This window comes from Colossoma macropomum, unplaced genomic scaffold (genome assembly GCF_904425465.1).
Source record: "Colossoma macropomum unplaced genomic scaffold, Colossoma_macropomum, whole genome shotgun sequence".
Lineage (NCBI taxonomy): Eukaryota > Metazoa > Chordata > Actinopteri > Characiformes > Serrasalmidae > Colossoma > Colossoma macropomum.
The window spans coordinates 109,334-130,602 of NW_023495997.1; the positions used below are offsets into that span (position 1 = coordinate 109,334).

A 21,269-nucleotide genomic window follows, 5' to 3' on the forward strand; every position below is an offset into this window, starting at 1 on the left:
AAAATAACTTTCCTTTTGTTGATTTTTACCAGTGAAGTTTCTTGACAATAACTTTTATCCACCATCCCTCTCTGTCTGCAGCCTGAAGAAGTGCAGTATTACAGAGGAGGGCTGTGCTGCTCTATTATCATCTCTTTGTTCAAATCCTTCACACCTGATAGAGCTGGATCTGAGTGAGAATAAACTAGGAGACTCTGGAGTGAAGAAGATCTGTTCTCTACTGAAGGATTCAAACTGCAAACTGACAAAATTAAAGTTAGTTTTAATGGAGTCTTAACAAGGATCAACCTGAAACCTTGAATTTACACTTTAATTTTTTCATTCTAATTCTCTCTTTTCCCTAGTCTTTCATTCTGCAATGTAACAGAAGGAGGATATACTGATCTGTCTTCAGCTCTGAAATCAAACCCCTCATCACACCTGATAGAGCTGGATCTCAGAGGGAACGATCCTGGAGATACAGGAGTGAAGAAGCTCACTGATCTACTGGAGAATCCAAATTGTAAACTGAAGACAGTGAGGTAGATATTTTAGGATATTTTGCACTTTTAGCCAAAACTGACATCGAAATTAAGGACCCTCCATTTAACCATTTATCCTCGTTCCATGTAGCTAACTTTAAACTGGGCTAAAATTTGCATACACTGCTGTAAATGAATGGGTAAAAGAATATTTCTTCAAACGCATCAGTTTGAAATATAATGAATGTATGTGTTTTTCTCTCTCTCTGTAGATTGCTGAACAGTTCTACTGCAGAGGAAGTCTGTGATTCTCTGACTAAAGTTCTAGGAATGAACCCCTTACTGCTGAGAGAGCTGCATCTGAGTGGGAAAATACAAGGAGATTCGGAACTGAAGAAGATCTCTGATCTATTGGAGGATTCACACTGCAGGATTATGAAGATTTTGTATGTAGTTCCCTGCATTTGGATTTCTATGTATTGTTTTCAAAAGCAGATATGAAAAATTAGCATTATGCTTATTGCTTATTACATGGTATTTTGTCACATTTGGGTTACATAATATTATGTTTTGCCCTGCTGTTCAGAATTTTAATTTGAACATTCATTTTGTTAACATTTGCATAGGGGCATCACTAGATGTTCATGGATAGGGGGTTCTGGGAGCAATGTCCCCCAAGAGAATTTTGTTTAATGGACCCAAAATGTATGTCATGAACTTTGAGAATAGGATCAGCTGGAAAGTGTTTTAAAAAATGGCTATTTGATCAAATTGGCACACAGTAGATCTGCCTCTTTGTAGTTGTATTAAGCACAGAGTCAATGTGGCTTAAACTCTCATCCACTTACAGCAAGCACAGATCAAGTAAAATTGCTGAAGTCAGTGAATGCTATCTCCTCTCTTTTAGATAAACTGCAAGGTCCTAAATATATTATTCAAATAACCAGAACGTATATCAGTTTAGCCTTAGTTGGTTCAATCAGACAGAATGTGATTTTGCTCTGTAGGCTTGTTTAATAAGCTATGTGACAGAATTGTCATAGTGACAAATATTTTCTCAGTTAAATTCACTTAAACATAATATTAATTTTAATTGAAAGCTTGTACAACTTTCCCTCATTTTCTTCTTTTACCATTAGATCTGCTCCTTCAGTCCTGTCAGTCTCATTCAGCTTCTTTCTCTCTTTCTTGTCCTGTATTTAGTAACACATTAATATCATTAAACTCAGATGTGCAAGAACTCAAGGAAATAATGAGGGATCAATCCATTTTTTTGTTTGTTTTAACTAGTAAAAATCTTATCAAAACTCATCTCACTGGCCTTTGACAGAGCTGCTGCCTCTTACTTTCTATCTACAGGTTGAGGGATATAAAACTGTATTATGATCAACACTACATGACCTTTTCTTATGAAGCTGTCAGCTAAGTCAGCTTCATGTTCCGTTCCACCTTAAAAGGGGCAGCAGTTACATTCTGCCACCTCAGAACAGGGCAATTCAAGCAGGAACATGACAAATAGGAAGCCAAATAAATAATCTTAAAATATCTAAAAACAAAGAATATGAACAGCTGTCAATAACGTAATTTCTATCCCTCTAGCTTGTTCAAACTCTCGCACTCACAATGAAGGGAGGTTACATGAGTTGGTATGTCATCTAGCTAATGTTAGTGTTAGCCTAACCTTTTTTTGCCTCACATAAACTTTAACATAAAAGTTAACTAACCCAGCTAGCTAGCAAGCAACTGAGTAAAAAACCCAAAAGCCAGCTATACTGACCACAAATCCATATTGTAGGTGGATGTATACTTACTGTTTCACTCTGTGTTTGATAGGTTTTGATTAAGGCCTCATGTTTATTTTAATGAGCTTTTAGCCAAAATTCTGTCATCAGCTTCAGTTACCGATTATTTTGCAGTGCAAAACTAGATCTAATATGACTGGCTTGCAAGTTATGAGGTCTGATATGATTGGCTTACAGAAATGTTGTTGTTGTTGTTGTTGTTGTTGTTATTTTTTTTTTTAATATATGCCCATTGTGAATTTAATGCCAACATTCTTCAAAAAAGCTGGGAGAGAGACAACAAAAGACTGGTAAAGTTGTGTAATGCTAAAAAAATCACCTGGTTATTAATTGGCAACAGGTCAGTAATATGATTGGGTATAAAAAGAATATCTCAGAGAGGCAGATTCTTTCAGAAGTAAAAGATGAGGAGGGGTTCACTACTCTGAAAGATCGCAGGGGCAAGTACTGTAACAATTAAAGAATAAAATTTTTCAACATAAAATAGCAAAGAACTTGGGGATTTCATCATCTACACAATGCAAGAGACAAGGCTGAAAACCAATATTGGATTCCTGTGATCTTCAGGCCTACAGGCGGCACCGCATTACAGACAGACATGATTCTTTAGTGTAAATCACTGCATGAGCTCAGGAACACTTCTGAAAATCACTGTCTGTGATTGTCACTGCATCCACAAATGCAATTTAAAACTCTACCATGCAAAGAAGAAGCCAAATATAAACAGAATCCAGAAACACTGAGACCTTCTCTGGACCCAAGCTCATTTAAGGTGGACTGAGTCAAAGTGAAAATTTGTCCTGTGTTCCAATGAATCAAACTTTGAAATTGTTTTTGGAAATCATGGACACTGCATCCTCAGGGCTAAAGACCACCTGGCTTGTTATCAGCACACAGTTCAAAAGCAAGCATTTGTGATGGCGTGGGGGTGCATTAGTGCACATGCCATGGGTGACTTCCACATTTTTGAAGGCACATTAATGCTGAACAATATACACAGATATACACAGACATATATTTTTTCAAAAAACAATAGAATTTTTCAGTTTCAACATTTGAGAGGTTGTCTTTATACTGTTGTCAATTAAATACAGGGTTTACACGATTTGTGCATCATTGCATTTTGTTTTTAATTTACATAACCATTTTTTAAAAAGAGTTGTAATTTTCTCTTTTGTTTGCAATACATTTGCAGATAAAGATGTTTCACAATTTATTTTAAAACTAACTTTCATTCCAGTAATTTGCATGAGATAAAGTTTCTTGAAATGAACTTTTTTCCACCATTCCTCTCTGTTTTCAGGCTGAATAAGAGCAGTATTACAGAAGAAAGCTGTGCTGCTCTATCATCAGCTCTTTGTTCAAATCCTTCACACCTGATAGAGCTGGATGTGAGTGAGAATAAACTAGGAAACTCTGGAGTGAAACAGATCTGTTCTCTACTGAACAGTCAGCACTGTAATCTAAAGAAACTGAAGTGAGTTCTTGTTGTTCCACTTAAAAAATACATTAAGGTATTTGTAATGATGGCGTTAAAAAAATTCAAACAAAGCATGAATTTTACATTATACAGTTTAAAAGCACAAATTTCATTGTCATGTTTTAGTAATGCCTATGTTTTCTCTCCAGTCTGTCATTCTGCAGTATAACAGAGGGAGGATATGCAGCTTTGGCCTCAGTTCTGAAATCAAACCCTTCATCACACCTGATAGAGCTGGACCTCAGAGGGAACAATCCTGGAGATAAAGGAGTGAGGGAGCTCACAGACGTATTTGTGAATTCAAGGAAAACACTGAAGTGAGATATAATAAAACAATTACCAGTTGAGTATTTGAAATATTTAATAAATGGTAAAGTATACTGGGACATTAACCCAATTGGGAACTATGCTAGTTGGAAACTATATGGCAAAAAAAAAAATGCATTTTAATTACACTAACATTCTGGTGCAGCAGATTCCTAGTGTTTCCCATTATGCAGTTTATTATGTGTTTTCTTCTCTTTTCAGGTTGTTGAAAAGCAGTGATGCAGTGAAAGCCTATACATTCCTTAATGAGATTCTGGGTAAAAACCCCTTACTGCAGAGAGAGTTAGATCTGAGCAGGACTGATCTAAGATGCATCAAAGTACAGCAGCTCTGTGCTCTACTGGAGGATCCACACTACAGACTGGAGAAACTTATGTAAGCAGTTCATTAATGAAATACATTTAGACTGATTTTCCAGCTGCACACTAGCCTTAGACTGCAATCAAGGCCCGATTAGTAATTTAGGTCAGGGTTAGGATTAGGATTAGTTTTTGGGTTAAGGTTAGGGTCAGCATTAGGGCCAGGGTGAGGATTAGGTTTTGCTTAAAGGAAGTAACATTAAATTTATTTCATGTAACATATCAAAAATACATCTACTTAATAAGTGATGTATCAACAGAACATCAAGATATTTACCCTAATATTCAGATGCTTCACTACTGCTACTTCACTGATATATTCTCAATGTGTTTCTAATACTCCGTAAAGAGTTTATTAATCATCTACAAAAGACCACTCAAAATAGTGTTACCAAATAGACTCTTACATATAGAGATTATTACCACATGCACACAGAAAGATGAAGAAAAAGTTTTTACATATGACTACTTCTGACTTTCTTTCTCTCTCTCTCTGCAGGCTGTATAAATCAGGCAGTATTACAGAGCGAGACTGTGCTGCTCTGATTTCTGCTCTGATTCTAAACCCGTCACACCTGAGACAGCTGAACCTGAATGAGAATAAACTAAATGAGTCAGGAGTGCTGAAGCTTTGCAAGCTACTTGTGGATCCTCACTGTAAACTGGGGAAATTGATGTAAGTTATACTTCTTAATAGGGTTATTTACGTGTGTTTAAGAGAAGTAGGTATTAAACACACCAGCTAAATGTTTTATGGGACTGAAAGTACTTTAGCAGGAAAGTTCATTTGTATTCCCATTAATTTATTATCCATGATCTCTGTAAGTACTGTAGGTACTTTTGTCTAACTTACATAACTCTGTATGTTGTGTGTAATCAATGCATCATTAAAACTCTGTTAAAGCTTCATTAAGCTTTTTATAATGACTTAATAATAATTGTATGTATAGAGCAGTTTTTGTACTGGTGGCAGCTCAAAGTGCTTTACAGACAGGTGATAAAATTTAACAGTAAAAAAATTAACATTTGAGATTCATATCTTACTGTTACAGTTGCTGTTTTGTAACAACAACATAAAGGGAAAATGAAATAAAAGTTTACAGAATTTAATGAAGCAGTGACAGTTAAAAACAGGTGAATACTAAAAGACAAATAAAATTTAATCAAAAGCTAAATTAAAGACGTTTTCAAATGTGTATTAAAAATGTATGATGAGTTTGACTAATCAAAAGTGAACTGAGCTCCACAGTTTAGAAGCAGAATAACTGAAAGAGTTATTGTGTTTTCTGTGTTTTATTGAAGGTGTTTGTAGGTCAGTATCTGCAGATCTAAGATCATAAACAGACACATATTCAGGAGCTTGATGATTTTAGATGATTTAGATTTTGATCTGCATCAACAAGTTTTTCTGTATTGCTCTGAGCTTTTATTTAACAACATTTCTCAAATGATAAAAAGATACTTTAGTGTTTACATTTTTGTGTTTACTCAGCTCAGAGTCTAAGATTACACCCAGGTTTTATACTGCAGGTTTGGTATATAAAGCTAAAGAACCAAATTTCTCATAAAGCAAATTTCTCTGAGTTTTTTGTTGTTTTAGTTGTAAAAAGTGACATCCACTGAGAAATATCTGACACACGGCTGTCAACAGAGTCTTGATCATTAGAGGGAAAGGAAACGTGTAATTGTGTGTCATCAACATAGCTATGAAAATTCATATTTTGTTTTCTAATGACATCACCTAAAGGTAACATGTAGAGAGAGAAAAGTAAAGGCCCTAAAACTGAACCTTGTGGAACTCCACAAGAAATATTGCATTTTTTAATGAATGATTTTTCTCAGTGAAACCAAGAACCATCTATTCACTAAATGTGATTTAAACAATCCAAAATAGTACCTACAAGGCCTACCCAGTATTCAATACGGTACATTAGAATCTTGTGATCAATGGTATCAAAAACTGTCTGAGATCCAATAAGACAGGCTCCCAAGTGGCACAACCATCTTAGCATTGGCCGTATCATCAGGAGATCGCGAGTTCAATCCCTGGTGATGGATGGCCGTCTGTAGCCAGGAGTCCAAGAGACCACAATTGGCCTCGCTCTCTCTGGGTGGGTAGGATGGCCCCCCTTCTCCCCCCTTTCCTCTGAGCACGTTCGGCCGTCCAATGATGTTGCGTGAGAATTGGAAACGACTAAATTGACAAGAAAATTGGGTAAAAATCCAAAAAAAAAGCCAATAAGACCAGAACAGAAGGATTTTGTGCATTAGTGTTAAGCCTGGGGTCACGAACCAATGCTGTCTCAGTACTTGATTGAAACCTGATTGAAATTTCTTAAATGATTTCTGTGATATCAGATATGGATTATTTGTTTTAAAAAGAAATTCTAAAACTTTATATAAAAAAGAAGGTTTGAAATTGATCTAAAAATTATTTACCATGGAGGGATACATGCTACTTTTTTAGTAGAGGCTGCAACAAGGCAGTTTTAAAAGCATCTGGATAAGCACCTTTTGACACAGAACAGTTGACAGTAGTTAAATATTTTAAATGAAATCAAAAACCATGATTAAAAAAAAGAAATGAAAATTTTACCATAGCATGTTAAGTAGGTTTTTTTTTTCATTTATGATTAAACTGGCAGAAATAGAAATAGGAAAGAATAAAAAAAAGGTGAGGCATTTTTTTCATTTTGTTTGTTTCTAGGCTCATAAATTTGTCATTACAAAATAGCTCGAAGAGGCAGCCATATATGCCAAAAGGTTTTTTGTTTTTTTGTGTTTTTGTTTTTTGGACACTTTAGGCTACTCGCATACCTCAGATGTGTCAACATTAGATACATATGTACATATATGTTTAAGATCTGGCAAAATTCAACTAATTGGAATAAACCTATATTTGAGGGGATTTTTTGGTCAATGGTTGTGCAAATAAATTCTGAGCCTATTCTACTGGGTGGTAATTGGATTGTGCAGTAACATCTGTAATAAATGTGTACATTGTTGTAGTGGGGTTGTGTACTCTACTAATGTGAACTCGATTGTCACTACCACTATGAAAAGTTTATATGTATGTCAGTTTGAAATTAAAATAACTTGCATTAATTGAAGTATAGTTTCACATCAATTTAAAGTTTACAAATCATTTGTTAAACCTATTTCTACATAGATCAAATACATACCTGTGAATATTTTATAAATAATTGACAGTTTTCACCTCTAAGTAAGCAAAAATTTAGAATATTCTCTGATATGCTGTTTTTTGTATAATTACTTCATTCTACTTCCAGACTCACTGACTGTAACATTAAAGGGGATGGATATGCTGATCTGGCTTCAGCTCTGAAATCAAACCCCTCATCACACCTGATAGAGCTGGATCTCAGAGGTAACAATCCTGGAGATACAGGAGTGAAGAAGCTCACTGATCTAGTAGAGGTTCCAAACTGTAAACTGAAGACACTGAGGTAAACATTTTAGAGTACAACAGCCAGCAGATCAGTTGTTGTTTGGCAATAATAGATGCAATATATTTTCCTAAGTTCCCAAGCTTACACAATTTGATTCCCTGAAGGTTGTTGAAAAGTTCTACTGCAGAGGAAGTCTCTGATTCCCTGACTAAAGCTCTAGGAATAAACCCCTTACTGCTGAGAGAGCTGGATCTGAGTGGGAAAATACAAGGAGATTCAGAAATGAAGAAGATCTCTGATCTACTGAAAGATTCACACTGCAGAACAAAGACACTGAAGTAAGTTAATTTCATTGTAGATGTTGGTATTATTTGATGTGAATAATTTTTATTTCTGTGTTATATGGTGTCATGTCTGATAAATTCAATTTTACATAGTTTACATACAATTATTATATGTTTTTGTAAAATAATTTAGCATCATAGTTTGATCTAGAAAAGAAGTTTGTATGATAAACATTATTTTAAAGCTTATTTAACGTATTGGAAAATAACAGTGCAGAGAAGTGATTTTCTTATCTTACAAGGTCATGTAAATTATTAAAGATGCTTTTTGTTCTTTCTACAGGCTGAATAAGAGCAGTATTACAGAGAAAGGCTGTGCTGCTCTATCATCAGCTCTTTGTTCAAATCCTTCACACCTGATAGAGCTGGATCTGAGTGACAATAAACTAGGAAACTCTGGAGTGAAGGAGATCTGCTCTCTACTGAAGAATCAGTGCTGTAAACTGCAGAAACTGGGGTGAGTACTAGTTATTACACATTAAAAAAGAAAGAAACATAAACAATGAAACATTTACAGATCAATAATACACAATTAAAAAAAAAACAAGCCTTTGTCATGTCTTTATAATACTACTATCATATGTTTTCTCTCTAGGCTTTCATTCTGCAGTGTAACAAACAAAGGATATGCTGATCTGTCTTCAGCTCTGAAATCAAACCCCTCATCATACCTGATAGAGCTGGATCTCAGAGGTAATGATCCTGGAGATACAGGAGTGAAGATGCTCACTGATCTACGAGAGGATCCAAACTATAAACTGAAGACACTGAGGTAGATATTTTTGGATATTTTGCACTTTTGACTGAAACCAATATTCTTCACTGTAGATCACTTTAAACTGGGCTTGTTTTTACCTAAACGGTAGAAGAATGTTTCTTTAAAATTATCACTTTAGAATGTAATTAATATGAGTATGTGTTTTTTTCTATCTGCAGGTTTTTGAGCAGTCTCGCAGCAGAGGAAGTTTGTGATTCTCTGACTAATGCTCTAGGAATAAACCCGTTACTGCTGAGAGAGCTGGATCTGAGTGGGAAAAAACAAGGAGATTCAGAAATGAAGAAGATCTCTGATCTACTCAAGGATTCACACTGCAGAACACATACACTAAAGTGTGTAGTTCATTGCACTTAGATTTCCATTGTTTTCAAAACCAGTTATAAAAATTGTACTTAGTATTGTGCATTGGCATTTTGTGAAATGGGGGTTGGCTAATATCACCATGTTTTGACCTGTTATAGTGAATTTTAACTCATGTCCTCTTTTTTGTAAAACATTTGCAGATGACACTGTGCACTCTTTTACTCCAGAAATTTGTTTGAAATTCTTGAAATTAACTTTTCTCCACCATTCATTTCTGCATACAGGCTGAGAAAGTGCAATATTACAGAGGATGGCTGTGCTGCTCTATCATCGGTTCTTTGTTCAAGTCCTTCACACCTGATAGAGCTGGATCTGAGTGAGAATAAACTAGGAAACTCTGGAGTGAAGCAGATCTGTTCTCTACTGAACAAAGAGCACTGTAAACTGCAGAGACTGATGTTAGTTCTAGTTCTTTTATATTAAAAACAGTAAATACATGAAGGCATTTCTAATGATGGGATGAAAAGCATGAATTCTAAATAATAATATATTTAAAAGCAGAAACCTTTATCATGACACTTTAATAATGAATATTTTCTCTCTCCAGACTTTCATTCTGCAGTGTAACAGAGAAAGGATATGCTGCTCTGGCTTCAGCTCTGAAATTAAACCCCTCATCACACCTGATAGAGCTGGATCTCAGAGGGAATGATTTTGGACAGATAGGACTGAAGGAGCTCACTGATTTATTAGAGGATTCAAACTGTAAACTGAAGACACTGAGGTAAGTAATTCTGAGTGAAGCTGCTCACAGGTGTATTTGTGGATTTAAGGAAAATACTGAGGTGAGGTATAATAAAGCAATTGTCACTTGTCCATTTTAAGTATTTAACAATTCACAAAGTGTACCTGGTAATTAACTAAATTGGGAATTATACCAGCTGGAAACTATATGGAGAAAAAAAAACTATAATGAAGAAGGTCAGCTTGCTATGACAGATACAGCTTGTAATTCTATATTGATTACACTGACACTCCGGTGTAGCAGATTCTTAATATTTCTCATTATATAGTTATTAATGTGGCTGTGTTTTTCTTTTCTCTACAGACTGCTGAACAATGATGATGCAGAGGAAGCCTGGAAAGTTCTTAATAAGATTCTGGGTAAAAACCCCTTATTGCAGAGAGAGTTAGACCTGAGCAAGACTGGACTAAGACACATGAAATTGCAGCAGCTGTGTGCTCTCCTGCAGGATCCACACTACAGACTGGAGAAACTTATGTAAGCTGGCACATTCATTAATACACTTAGACTGATTTTCTAATTGCTCACTGGCCTTGGACTGAATTGCTTAACCACTTAAAAAAATCTAAAAGATATTTTAAAAAAAAACAACACTGAAAAAGTACAAAAAATGTAAGTATTTTATTCAGAAGTGTAAATTTAGGGGTTAGGGTTTGGGGCAGACACCCCCCAGTAGAAAGTATCCTATAAATGATGATTTTGTATATATGTATATTATACATATGTTATATAATATTATATATGTATATAATATATAATACAATATATTATTACTATACCTATTAATTTTTTTAGTTTATGTAGATCATAACATGATGCTTGTAAATATCTAAGGTCTGAATATATATATATATATATATTATATATATATATATATATATATATGAGTGGATGCCATAACAGTTGGAAAGTGAAGCCACAGTATCGCTAATGCCGTCCAGTGACTGAAATTTTCTTTATTATATATGAATTCTATAGGAGTTATTTGATGATATTTGAAGGGGTGTGGTTAATGAGGTGATTGACAGGTAATATACTTCTTAAACCTGATAGAGGCATTAGTGGAAATTACTGGCAATATCGTAGCACTGGTAATCAGGTAAATAATAGCTACTTTACTGTACTATCACTTTATTTCACCACAATATGTTACACATACAACAAATTGGTCTTGGTGAGTGCACAGATGTATGAAATGTAATATACCAATCAGCACACAGACTATAAACAAATATTTATTTAAATAAAATAAAAATACAATAAATAGTACAAAGAAAAAGAGAGTAGATAATAAAGAACCACTGTGAGATGAGCTGAAGTGATGTGTGAATATTTGTACATGCAAGTCTGAGGAGACATAATGTAACAACTATTATATACAGAATATTACAAAATTATATAAACATTAGTAAGTTTTAAATATGTACAGTTGTGCAAATAAGCAATATCATATAGAAGAGTTGTGCTGTAAGACAGTAAAGGAGGTTTCATGGTTTAGTTAAAGTGTGAGTGTCACTGTGGTTAATGAGCTACAGCTCTGGGGAAAAAATGCTGTTTGCATGTCTGGCTGTGCTGTTTTGATGGCTCGGAATCTTGTACCAGAGGGGAGGGGCTAGGAGACACAGAGTTTGGCTGGTTCTTGTGACGTGAAGGAATCAAACCAGATGGTTATGGATGATGTGAGGATGGACTTGCTTTATAGAATTGGATCAGACTCTGCAACTATTTGAATGTCTTTAGCTTTCTCTAGAAGAACATTCTGTGCTGAGGAATGATAGTGGAGGAAATGAAACATGGCAACAGAACAAATTTCCAATGATTTGTTGAAGATGTTTGTGAAAATTGCTGCTAGGTGGTCACAGCAGTGCTTTAGGGTGGATAGAGAGAATAAATCTGAACCCAGAGCTCACATCTTTTGTCTTAGTAGAACTCATTCAGGTCTTTGGTTAGCTGGTGATCATTCAGGAGAAGGTTAAGGGGAGTTTTTTTCACCTTGGAGTTGGTGTTCTCTTGGATGACTTTCCAAACTGAAGTTGACTCACTGGCAGCAATGTTGTCTGCAAAAGATCTCAGTGCTGAGAAACTAATGCTTCAATTTTTGTTGCAAAAATATGAATGAAATAAATGTAAACTGGGTAAATGAGGAAAAAAGTCATAAGAAATATAAAGGAAAACTCTCTTTCTCTCTTTGTTCTCACTCTCTGTCTTTTCTTTCTTTCTCTCTCTCTCTCTCTCTCTCTTTCTCTCTCTCTCTCTCTCTCTGCAGGCTGAGTAACTGCAGTATTACAGATGAAGGCTGTGCTGCTCTGGCTTCAGCTTTCAGAACAAATCCATCACACCTAAGAGAGCTGGATCTGAGTGGGAATAAAGTAGGAAACTCTGGAGTGAAGCACCTCTCCCAATTATTAAAGCATTCCAAGTGTACTCTGGAAAAACTGCAGTAAGTGAAGTCTTTCCTCCTCTATGCCCTTCATCTTTTTGATTTCTGACCACAGGACAGCCGTTGACCAGATATTATTTAGGTATGATTCTCAGCACAGCAGAGATACTGTTGTGACGCGGCAACAGAATTCAGACGCTCGCGGATGAAAAAATGCAAACAATATTTTATTATCAGGTGACACAAGCGGGGTTGAAAAACAAGCGTGTGTCTTGATCAAAAGGCAGCAAAAGATCACCGAAGTGATCATAACACGGGGCAGACAAAACCAAGGGGAAAGTCAAAATCGTCGTCAAAATGGCAGGCAGAAAGGTCAAAAACACAAATCCAATACAGAATCAGCAAAGGTACAAGGGGAGTAGGCAAAAATCAAGGTCGATATAACAAACGTGGGTCGAAAACAATCACTCAAACAGATCAGAAAAAACGCTCAGTAAGTTCCGGAGAATCAATACCTCGCAAAGTATCCTAACTAAAGCCCGGGCTGATATACTATTCTAAGAGAGTCATGTGATTCAAAACACAGGTGTTCTGAGTCAATATTCAGGTGATTGGGAACGCTGACAGGTGCGTGAACTATTGTCATGGGTCATGTGATCACCCAAGGGATTATGGGCGATGGAGTTCGCTCTGGACTCCGAGTCCGAGAGAAGTTGCTCATCCACGTGATCTCCCAGGTCCTTCTGGGAAACGTAGTCCGAATCCGTTCGAGGCGTGACAACTGTAGTGAAATGGTAGAGTGTGGTTCTGGTTCTGGAGTATCTGATAAGTGTATCTGGCATGTGTACAGATCCTGACATGTCACCATTATATGAAGCTTTTGACATGACCATTTCAGTCAGCCTGACCTAAACCTCTTTGACAACCTGTGTGCTGAGCTGAGGATAAATCCTATTAATTGTAACACATGGTTTTGTTTAAAATCGTGAGAGCTTTTATTTTCAGTGCTCAGTGCAGATAATTTTTGAAAGTATGTAGCTAAGCTTATTTTTTACTTACGTTACTTTGTTTATATGATAGAATAATTGCATAGTTCTATATATATATTTTTTAATAAATGAACAAAGTTAAGCTGCTGTCCCTGAGCAAATTAATATTTAAAAGTATGAACAATACTTTAATGTACATGCTAATCAAAATAGCACAAGACAGTGTGAAATGACATTACAGAGCACAAAAAAGTCACAAAAAGCACCGGAGTACACACAAAACAAAGGACATAACACAGACACACCATATATACCATAGGTATGATCTTGTTTCTCCTGCGTGGTACTGTGAAGCAGCACTACAAAACACTCACCCAGTAGCCTTTGAGCTTTACCCATCATGCCAAGTTTCATTGGGGGAGACACTAACTAGTGTAGAGAGAACTTCACTGCCAGTTCTCATAAATAATACTCCAGTAGCTCTGATGATGTGTGGGTTTAATCTTTAATGTAATATCTGAATAATAATGATAGGGTTCAATCTCAAGATGAAGAAAAATGTTCAGAACATTGTATGGAGTTGCAATTTCTTATTATATTGTTGTAATTTTAGTTTAGTAATTGAACATATGTTTTCTCTCTAGTCTTTCATTCTGCAGTATAACAGAGGAAGGATATGCTGCTCTGGCTTCAGCTCTGAAATCAAACCGCTCATCACACCTGATAGAACTGGATCTCAGAGGGAATGATTTTGGACAGATAGGACTGAAGGAGCTCACTGATTTAATAGAGGATTCAAACTGTAAACTGAAGACACTGAGGTGAGTTATTCTATTTAAAGTTATTTTAACATCATTAACCTCTGCGCACATGAGTTCTGTTTTAGTAAATTTACATGTTTATGTTACATGGACACTTTGATATTATTTTGTCTGAACATTACAAAGAAAGACTAAAGTTATGAATGTTATTATTCTTTTACCTTAAGGTTGTTGAACAGTTCTGCTGCAGAGGAAGCGTGTGTTTCTCTGACTGAAGTTCTAGGAATAAACCCCTTACTGCTGACAGAGCTGGATCTGAGTGGAAAAATACAAGGAGATTCAAAACTGAAGAAGATCTCTGTTCTACTGGAGGATTCACACTGCAGAACTCTGATACTGAAGTCAGGCATTTTTGAGAAATTTGGTCAACATACAGTTTATAAAGTTAGCTCTATGTGCTAGTGTTATTTTACTGGAGAAGTATGTATTTCATGTCACATAATGACAGAGTAATACTATGCCGTATGAAAATGTACAATTTCATTGCTCTATTTTTTATGAAACAATTTTATTATGGTCTAATCTAGGGATGCGTATGTTCTCTCTATTTTCAGGCTGAATAAGAGCAGTATTACAGAGGAAGGCTGTGCTGCTCTGTCATCAGCTCTTTGTTCAAATCCTTCACACCTGTTAGAGCTGGATCTGAGTGAGAATAAACTAGGAAACTCTGGAGTGAAGCAGATCTGTTCTCTACTGAACAATCAGGACTGTAAACTGCAGAAACTGAAGTTAGTTCCAGTTCTTTCACAAAACAGCTCAAAGACATTTGTAATGATGGGACTAAAGTTAAAGTAATAAAAGTGTGACTTTTAAATGATAGTCTATTTATAATCACAAACTTTCAGTATGAAGTTTTGATAATGAATATGGTCTCTTTCCAGTCTTTCCTTCTGCAGTATAACAGAGGAAGGATATGCTGCTCTGGCTTCCACTCTGAAATCAAACCCCTCATCATCCCTGACAGAGCTGGATCTCAGAGGGAATGATCCTGGTGATACAGGAGTGAAGGAGCTCACAGAGATATTTGTGAATTCAAAGAAAACACTGAGGTGAGACATAATTTAAAAAATGCCACTTGGGCAATTGAAATATTTAATTGATGATGTAGTGAATAATTAACCAAACTGGGAACTGTATTAATCAGAAACTACATGGCAACAACTATAATGAAGAAGGTCAGCTTGCTATAATAGATACAGCTTGCAACTGCACATTGATTACACTGACACTCTGGTGCAGCAGAATCTTATTTTTTGTCATTATACACTTCTTAATGTGGCTGTTTTCTTCTTTCTACAGACTGCTGAACAGTGATGATGCAGAGGAAGCCTGGAAATGTCTTAATAAGATTCTGGATAAAAACCCCTTACTGCAGAGAGAGTTAGATCTGAGCAAGAAAGAATTAAACAACATTAAAGTGAAACAGCTGTGTGCTCTACTGCAGGATCCACACTACAGACTGGAGAAACTTAGGTAAGCAATTAATCAAATACATTTTAGCTGATTTTGTAGTTGGCCCTGAATTACACGACAGTATCTGTTCACCTGTAGAAATTCTACTGAGTTTACAATCAAGTACAGTTAGTATTTTAAATTTTACATATTTGTTAATGGCATTAAAGAGTGTTGGGATCAATCTAATTCTACTTTTGATCTCTGCAGCTGTAATGATCTTAAGCATGTTTAACTTCAGCTCTTAAACAGAGTTCTAATAGATATTACATTAAAAAAAAATTAAAAACAATAAAATAAACCCTGCAGGCCTAGTTTAATCTTCAGTAATGTAAATACTCCAAACTAATTGGCTAATTAAATGAGCAAAAATAGAAAGAGTACCTTTTTTTCATAGGTATTTTTAATGAGGCGAATGGGAAAACTGCTCACAGGTGTTAATGGTGATGCAGCTGGTGCACGTTGTCTCTCTGGGATGTTGTCCCTCAGAACCAGAGGAACTCTGAGCCACTCTGCAACTCAGAGCGCTATCTGGATTAAAAGTAGGAAATGTCTCTGTTACAAATGAGGTGGAAAGATATAACCTTTGAGCAGTGGTCCTTGTTTCTCCAATAAATATTTTGTCGCATGTGAGCTGCATAATAATATTACATTTTGCCCTACTATAGCAAATTGAAATTTAGATACTTGTTCATCTTTAGAGTTCTATGGTCAATCTGTAGAACAGCAAGCTAGCATATATGCAGCTTACTTAGCAAAGCTAGCACAGCAGACAGACTTTCATTTGGTATTCTCTCAGTATAAGCAACAGTTCCAGTGATGATTGTTAACAATCTGTGCTTTGACTTTATATTAATTTAGGCTTTGTTTACCATATGGGGAAACTTTTAGCTCAAATACAAATCTTCACTGAATTCTTCTTTTCCAGTCTCTCTAGCTCCTCCCACTCCCTTGTTCACGTCTCCTGTGGGGTCACCCCTAGAATGCATTTTAGACTTCATAATACAAGTGACCCCGATCACATATATATTTTAACTATTTGCACAAGATTTAGCATATTACGAACTTTATTGAATTGACTGTTCTAAATAATTTTAAGAAATTAGAACTTTCTTATTGTACTATATGGGAGGGAGCCATTTGATATACAGCCTGGATTTCTATAGCAGTCTCTGCATATATTTTACAATGACTTCAAACAAGCCTCAACCAAGTTTGGACTGTAATTATCTGTTTAATTAAAAGGTGTTTGTCAGCACACCTTAAAAAAATTTAACTAATCTTCACTCTAGTATCGGTATGAGATAATGTTTATTGAAACAAATATGCTTTATTTTTCCAAAATAGTTTTGCTCAGCTTAATAGAATAATATAATGGCCTTGGAAGTTCTAATTTGATTTATTTATTTCTTTATAGAAATTCAGGGATGTCCTTTCTATAAGAGATGGATTCAAGTAATTTTGTATAATAAATGTCAGTATATCATTTGTCTTTTGTCCACCATTCATCTGCAGGCTGAATAAGAGCAGTATTACAGAGGAAGGCTGTGCTGCTATATCATTAGCTCTTTGTTCAAATCCTTCACACCTGTTAGAGCTGGATCTGAGTGAGAATAAACTAGGAAACTCTGGAGTGAAGCAGATCTGTTCTCTACTGAACAATCAGGACTGTAAACTGCAGAAACTGAAGTGAGTTCCAGTTCTTTCACAAAACAGCTCAAAGACATTTGTAATGATGGGACTAAAGTTAAAGTTAAAGTAAAAAAAAGTTTGACTTAAATGATACAGTCTATTTAAAAGCACAAACTTTCAGTATGATGTTTTGATAATGAATATGGTCTCTTTCCAGTCTTTCATGCTGCAGTATCACAGAAGAAGGATATGCTGCTCTGACTTCTGCTCTGAAATCAAACCCCTCATCACCCCTGACAGAGCTGGATCTCAGAGGGAATGATCCTGGAGATACAGGAGTGAAGGAGCTCACAGAGATATTTGTGAATTCAAAGAAAACACTGAGGTGAGACATAATTAAAAAAATGCCACTTGGGCAGTTGAAATATTTAATTGATGATGTAGTGAATAATTAACCAAACTGGGAACTGTATTAATCAGAAACTACATGGCAACAACTATAATGAAGAAGGTCAGCTTGCTATAATACATACAGCTTGCAACTGCACATTGATTACACTGACACTCTGGTGCAGCAGAATCTTATTTTTTGTCATTATACACTTATTAATGTGGCTGTTTTCTTCTTTCAACAGACTGCTGAACAGTGATGACGCAGAGGAAGCCTGGAAATGTCTTAAGATTCTGGATAAAAACCCTTTACTGCAGAGAGAGTTAGATCTGAGCAAGAAAGAATTAAACAACATTAAAGTGAAACAGCTGTGTGCTCTACTGCAGGATCCACACTGCAGACTGGAGAAACTTAGGTAAGCGTTTAACTAAATACATTTAGACTGATTTTGTAGTTGGCCCTGAATTACACGACAGTGTCTGTTCACCTGTAGAAATTCTACTGAGTTTACAATCAAATACAGTTAGTATTTTAAATTTTACATATTTGTTAATGGCTTTAAAGAGTGTTGTGATCGATCTAATTATACTGTTGATCTCTGCAGCTGTAATGATCTTAGGCATGTTTAACTTCAGCTCGTAAACAGTGTTCTAATAGAGTTCCACATAAGACATTATAGGTAGTTACATTTACCCAAGTATATGTACTTCAGTAATATATTGATGTTTCTTTACTCTTCTGAGTGTTTTTCAAATCATATTACTTTTACCTTTACCAAAGTGAGTAAAGGAATCTTTTTACTCTGTTACATTTTAGTCATTCATATTTAGATTGTACTTCCATTTTTGTGTATGTTCGGTTTGTTTTGATGGTGGCAATATTTGTACTGCTTTGTGATTGGCTACATCTCTGACTTCGGAGCAATCCCAAACAGAGAAAAACAGACTTGCAGACTCTTCAGTTCCTGTGCTGATAAATGCTGGATGTAGTAGAAGTTTCACTGCAGTACTCAGTACTTAAGTAGATTTTCATCCTGCTTCTTTTGTATTTCTACTCAAGTTGTTTTGGGGAAGGTACTTTTACTTGTGTAATTATTTTATGCAAGTATCAACACTTCTACAGCTTCAATAGCTGCAGCCTTAGATAGCAGTATTTGTTAGCTAACATCTCTGATGAACATCAGGCTGTTTTCATACCTAGTTAGTTCTCTAAAGCTGCAGCACATTTTTTGTGATGTTGTATCTCTTTCATTTGGTTCGGATGGTGGACTGCAAGGACTAAAGTGGACTAAATTACACTTGTGGATGTTTGTTCATTGATCAAGTTTTGCAGGGATTCAAGCGCTCTGTTACTCTCACATTCACCACCATGAACACAGAAAAACAGGAAATAGAGACACTTATCGTCTGTGTGTGTATACCAGTTTCAATTAACCGATCAGGTCACTGATGCTTGGCTAAAAAGACACTCCACAGTCCATGCATCAAAATCTAACTTATTATTATTATTATTATTATTATTATTATTATTATTTTATTTCTTGTCTCTTGTTATTTACAGCAGCTCGCAGTGCAGGAAAGATATGAGCTTTTGTAAAGAGTGAAATGTTGAAGCAGCAGATTCTGTAGACAGTACAGCAAATATATGCAGTGGAAAAATGCGCTCTAGTGTTGAATTCCCTCGAGAATCAGCGCGGTTCAATTGTGTCTACTACAGTAGAAGTTGGACAGGTCTGCACCATCCACGGCAGGTCTGAAAGCACCTGCCAGCTGAAATGGAGATTCTGATTGGCTGTGCCGCTCATTTTTGTCTGTCCTTGCTGGTCAGCGCTTCATGCTGTCAGCGGAGGTTTTTATCTGTGCAAACTGAACTCAAAAACAGGCGGGGCGTCGCCACAGTACTGTGAAAAGTGGTGGGGCAAATGTCCGCTTGCCACCATGGTTCCACCAGCCTCGCTCAGCCCACGCTGAAAGATGGACTGTAGTATCAGCAGTGGATGAGTGAGGGTCCTTTTTAGCTGCTGTGCTACCTGCATATTATTGGTTCTAAAATCAGGACCGAGTGAAAAGTGCAGAAAGAGGTGAATTACTCTAAAAAGTAACTCTCTTTTTTTTTTTCAAATGACAGTTTTGCTTTATCAGAGATTGGTAAAATTACAGGAAAAGTATAATTTTGTAAATTCATGCTCACATAGTTATTTTACTCGTAATAGAATTTTTGTTTGAATTAGAATTATTGAATAGAGATCTGCATTCCCACAATCTTGTTTTGCAAGGCTAATTTTCAGTGTCAACCACAGGAGTAGGTAGTTAACCAGCCTAGTATGGACTGTATGTAGCTGCTGTCAGGAAAATCCAGAAGTAATCCACTTATGTGACGTATAATCCACATATAAAATGTTCACCAATGCTCTTTCTGTTTTGATTGCTCTTTACTTCCTAGATGGCATGTACAATGGTCTGCACTAAGTGACCAGTGAAGAAGGGTCTTTTCATGTCCTCAGTCACTTATATACCCAATGTAATACATGAAAAAAACTTCATGCACATAGATAAAATATAATTGATAATGAGTATCCGTTAGAAGTTAATGGCCAACAAGTTGTGGACTAAAAATGGTTGCAGAGTGGCTCTGACTTGCTGCTCACTCTATATTACTTACACACATTAATGTTCACTTATTTTGTGTTAAAATAGCTCTTGTTGTCTGAGAGAACAGCATAATTCTGTGTAAATCACCAAATATTATGTCCCTCCCTCCCTCCCTCCCTCCCTCTCTCTCTCTCTCTCTCTTTCTTTCTTTCTTTCTTTCTCTCTCTCTCTTCAGGTTATATGAATCAGGCAGTGTTAAAGGTGACGACTGTGCCGATCTGGTTTCTGCCCTGATCGTAAACCCCTCACACCTGAGAGAGCTGGATCTGAATGAGAATAAACTGAACAAGTCAGGAGTGGAGAAGCTCTGCATTCTACTGAAGAATCCTTGCTGTAAACTGGAGAAACTGAAGTGAGTAATACTTCATTAAAAGGTTAATTACATGTGTTTAAGAGCAGTAGGTCTATAAAGTTGTTAAAGGTGTTCTGGGACTAACAGCTGTTAACCAGGACAGTACATTTGCATTCTTAGTAATTCATTACTCATAATGTCTGAAAAAAAAAAATATTGAAGCGAATGTATTACTATTTGACATTATGTTAAGAGTATCGGAAGAAATTAAAGTTAAGTTTGATTTTGTTCTGTTATAGTTACTGTTTGGTAACAGCAAGATAAGTGAAAAGTTAAGATTATTACATTTAAAATATAAAGCAATGATGGATCAAATTAAAAATGATAAATACACAAAGAGAGATAATTTAAATTAAAAGCACATGTTTTCAAATGTTCACATTCATGTGAGCTATCCAGCAGTCCAGTCGTTCACCACTGTTATCGCATCTGGCCTGGAGTCAACAATGAAGCATGTAGAGCATGCTGAACATTTTGCTTCCTCTCCTGTAGGTGGGCAGAAGTCCTGAGATGACAATTCTGGCTTCTGTCC

At 35.9% G+C, this 21,269-nt stretch overlaps 1 protein-coding gene across 7 annotated transcripts in view; it reads left to right on the forward strand.

Moving 5' to 3' along the window:
• The window catches only part of LOC118803910, a 100,096-nt gene that overhangs the window by 35,741 nt on the left and 43,086 nt on the right, over nt 1-21,269 (forward strand). For 5 of the 7 annotated variants that reach the window (XM_036564444.1, XM_036564446.1, XM_036564447.1 and 2 more), the window contains 25 exons: nt 82-255; nt 345-521; nt 734-907; nt 3,567-3,740; nt 3,893-4,060; nt 4,272-4,445; nt 4,929-5,105; nt 7,720-7,896; nt 8,004-8,177; nt 8,467-8,640; nt 8,779-8,955; nt 9,120-9,293; nt 9,549-9,722; nt 9,872-10,048; nt 10,373-10,546; nt 12,336-12,509; nt 14,083-14,259; nt 14,427-14,600; nt 14,814-14,987; nt 15,141-15,308; nt 15,559-15,732; nt 17,227-17,400; nt 17,561-17,728; nt 17,979-18,149; nt 20,561-20,737. In XM_036564444.1, the coding sequence (XP_036420337.1) occupies nt 82-255; nt 345-521; nt 734-907; nt 3,567-3,740; nt 3,893-4,060; nt 4,272-4,445; nt 4,929-5,105; nt 7,720-7,896; nt 8,004-8,177; nt 8,467-8,640; nt 8,779-8,955; nt 9,120-9,293; nt 9,549-9,722; nt 9,872-10,048; nt 10,373-10,546; nt 12,336-12,509; nt 14,083-14,259; nt 14,427-14,600; nt 14,814-14,987; nt 15,141-15,308; nt 15,559-15,732; nt 17,227-17,400; nt 17,561-17,728; nt 17,979-18,149; nt 20,561-20,737 (4,350 nt within the window). The remainder of the gene's footprint in view (nt 1-81; nt 256-344; nt 522-733; nt 908-3,566; nt 3,741-3,892; nt 4,061-4,271; nt 4,446-4,928; nt 5,106-7,719; nt 7,897-8,003; nt 8,178-8,466; nt 8,641-8,778; nt 8,956-9,119; nt 9,294-9,548; nt 9,723-9,871; nt 10,049-10,372; nt 10,547-12,335; nt 12,510-14,082; nt 14,260-14,426; nt 14,601-14,813; nt 14,988-15,140; nt 15,309-15,558; nt 15,733-17,226; nt 17,401-17,560; nt 17,729-17,978; nt 18,150-20,560; nt 20,738-21,269) is intronic. The other 2 variants (XM_036564448.1, XM_036564450.1) reach the window with 2 other exon arrangements.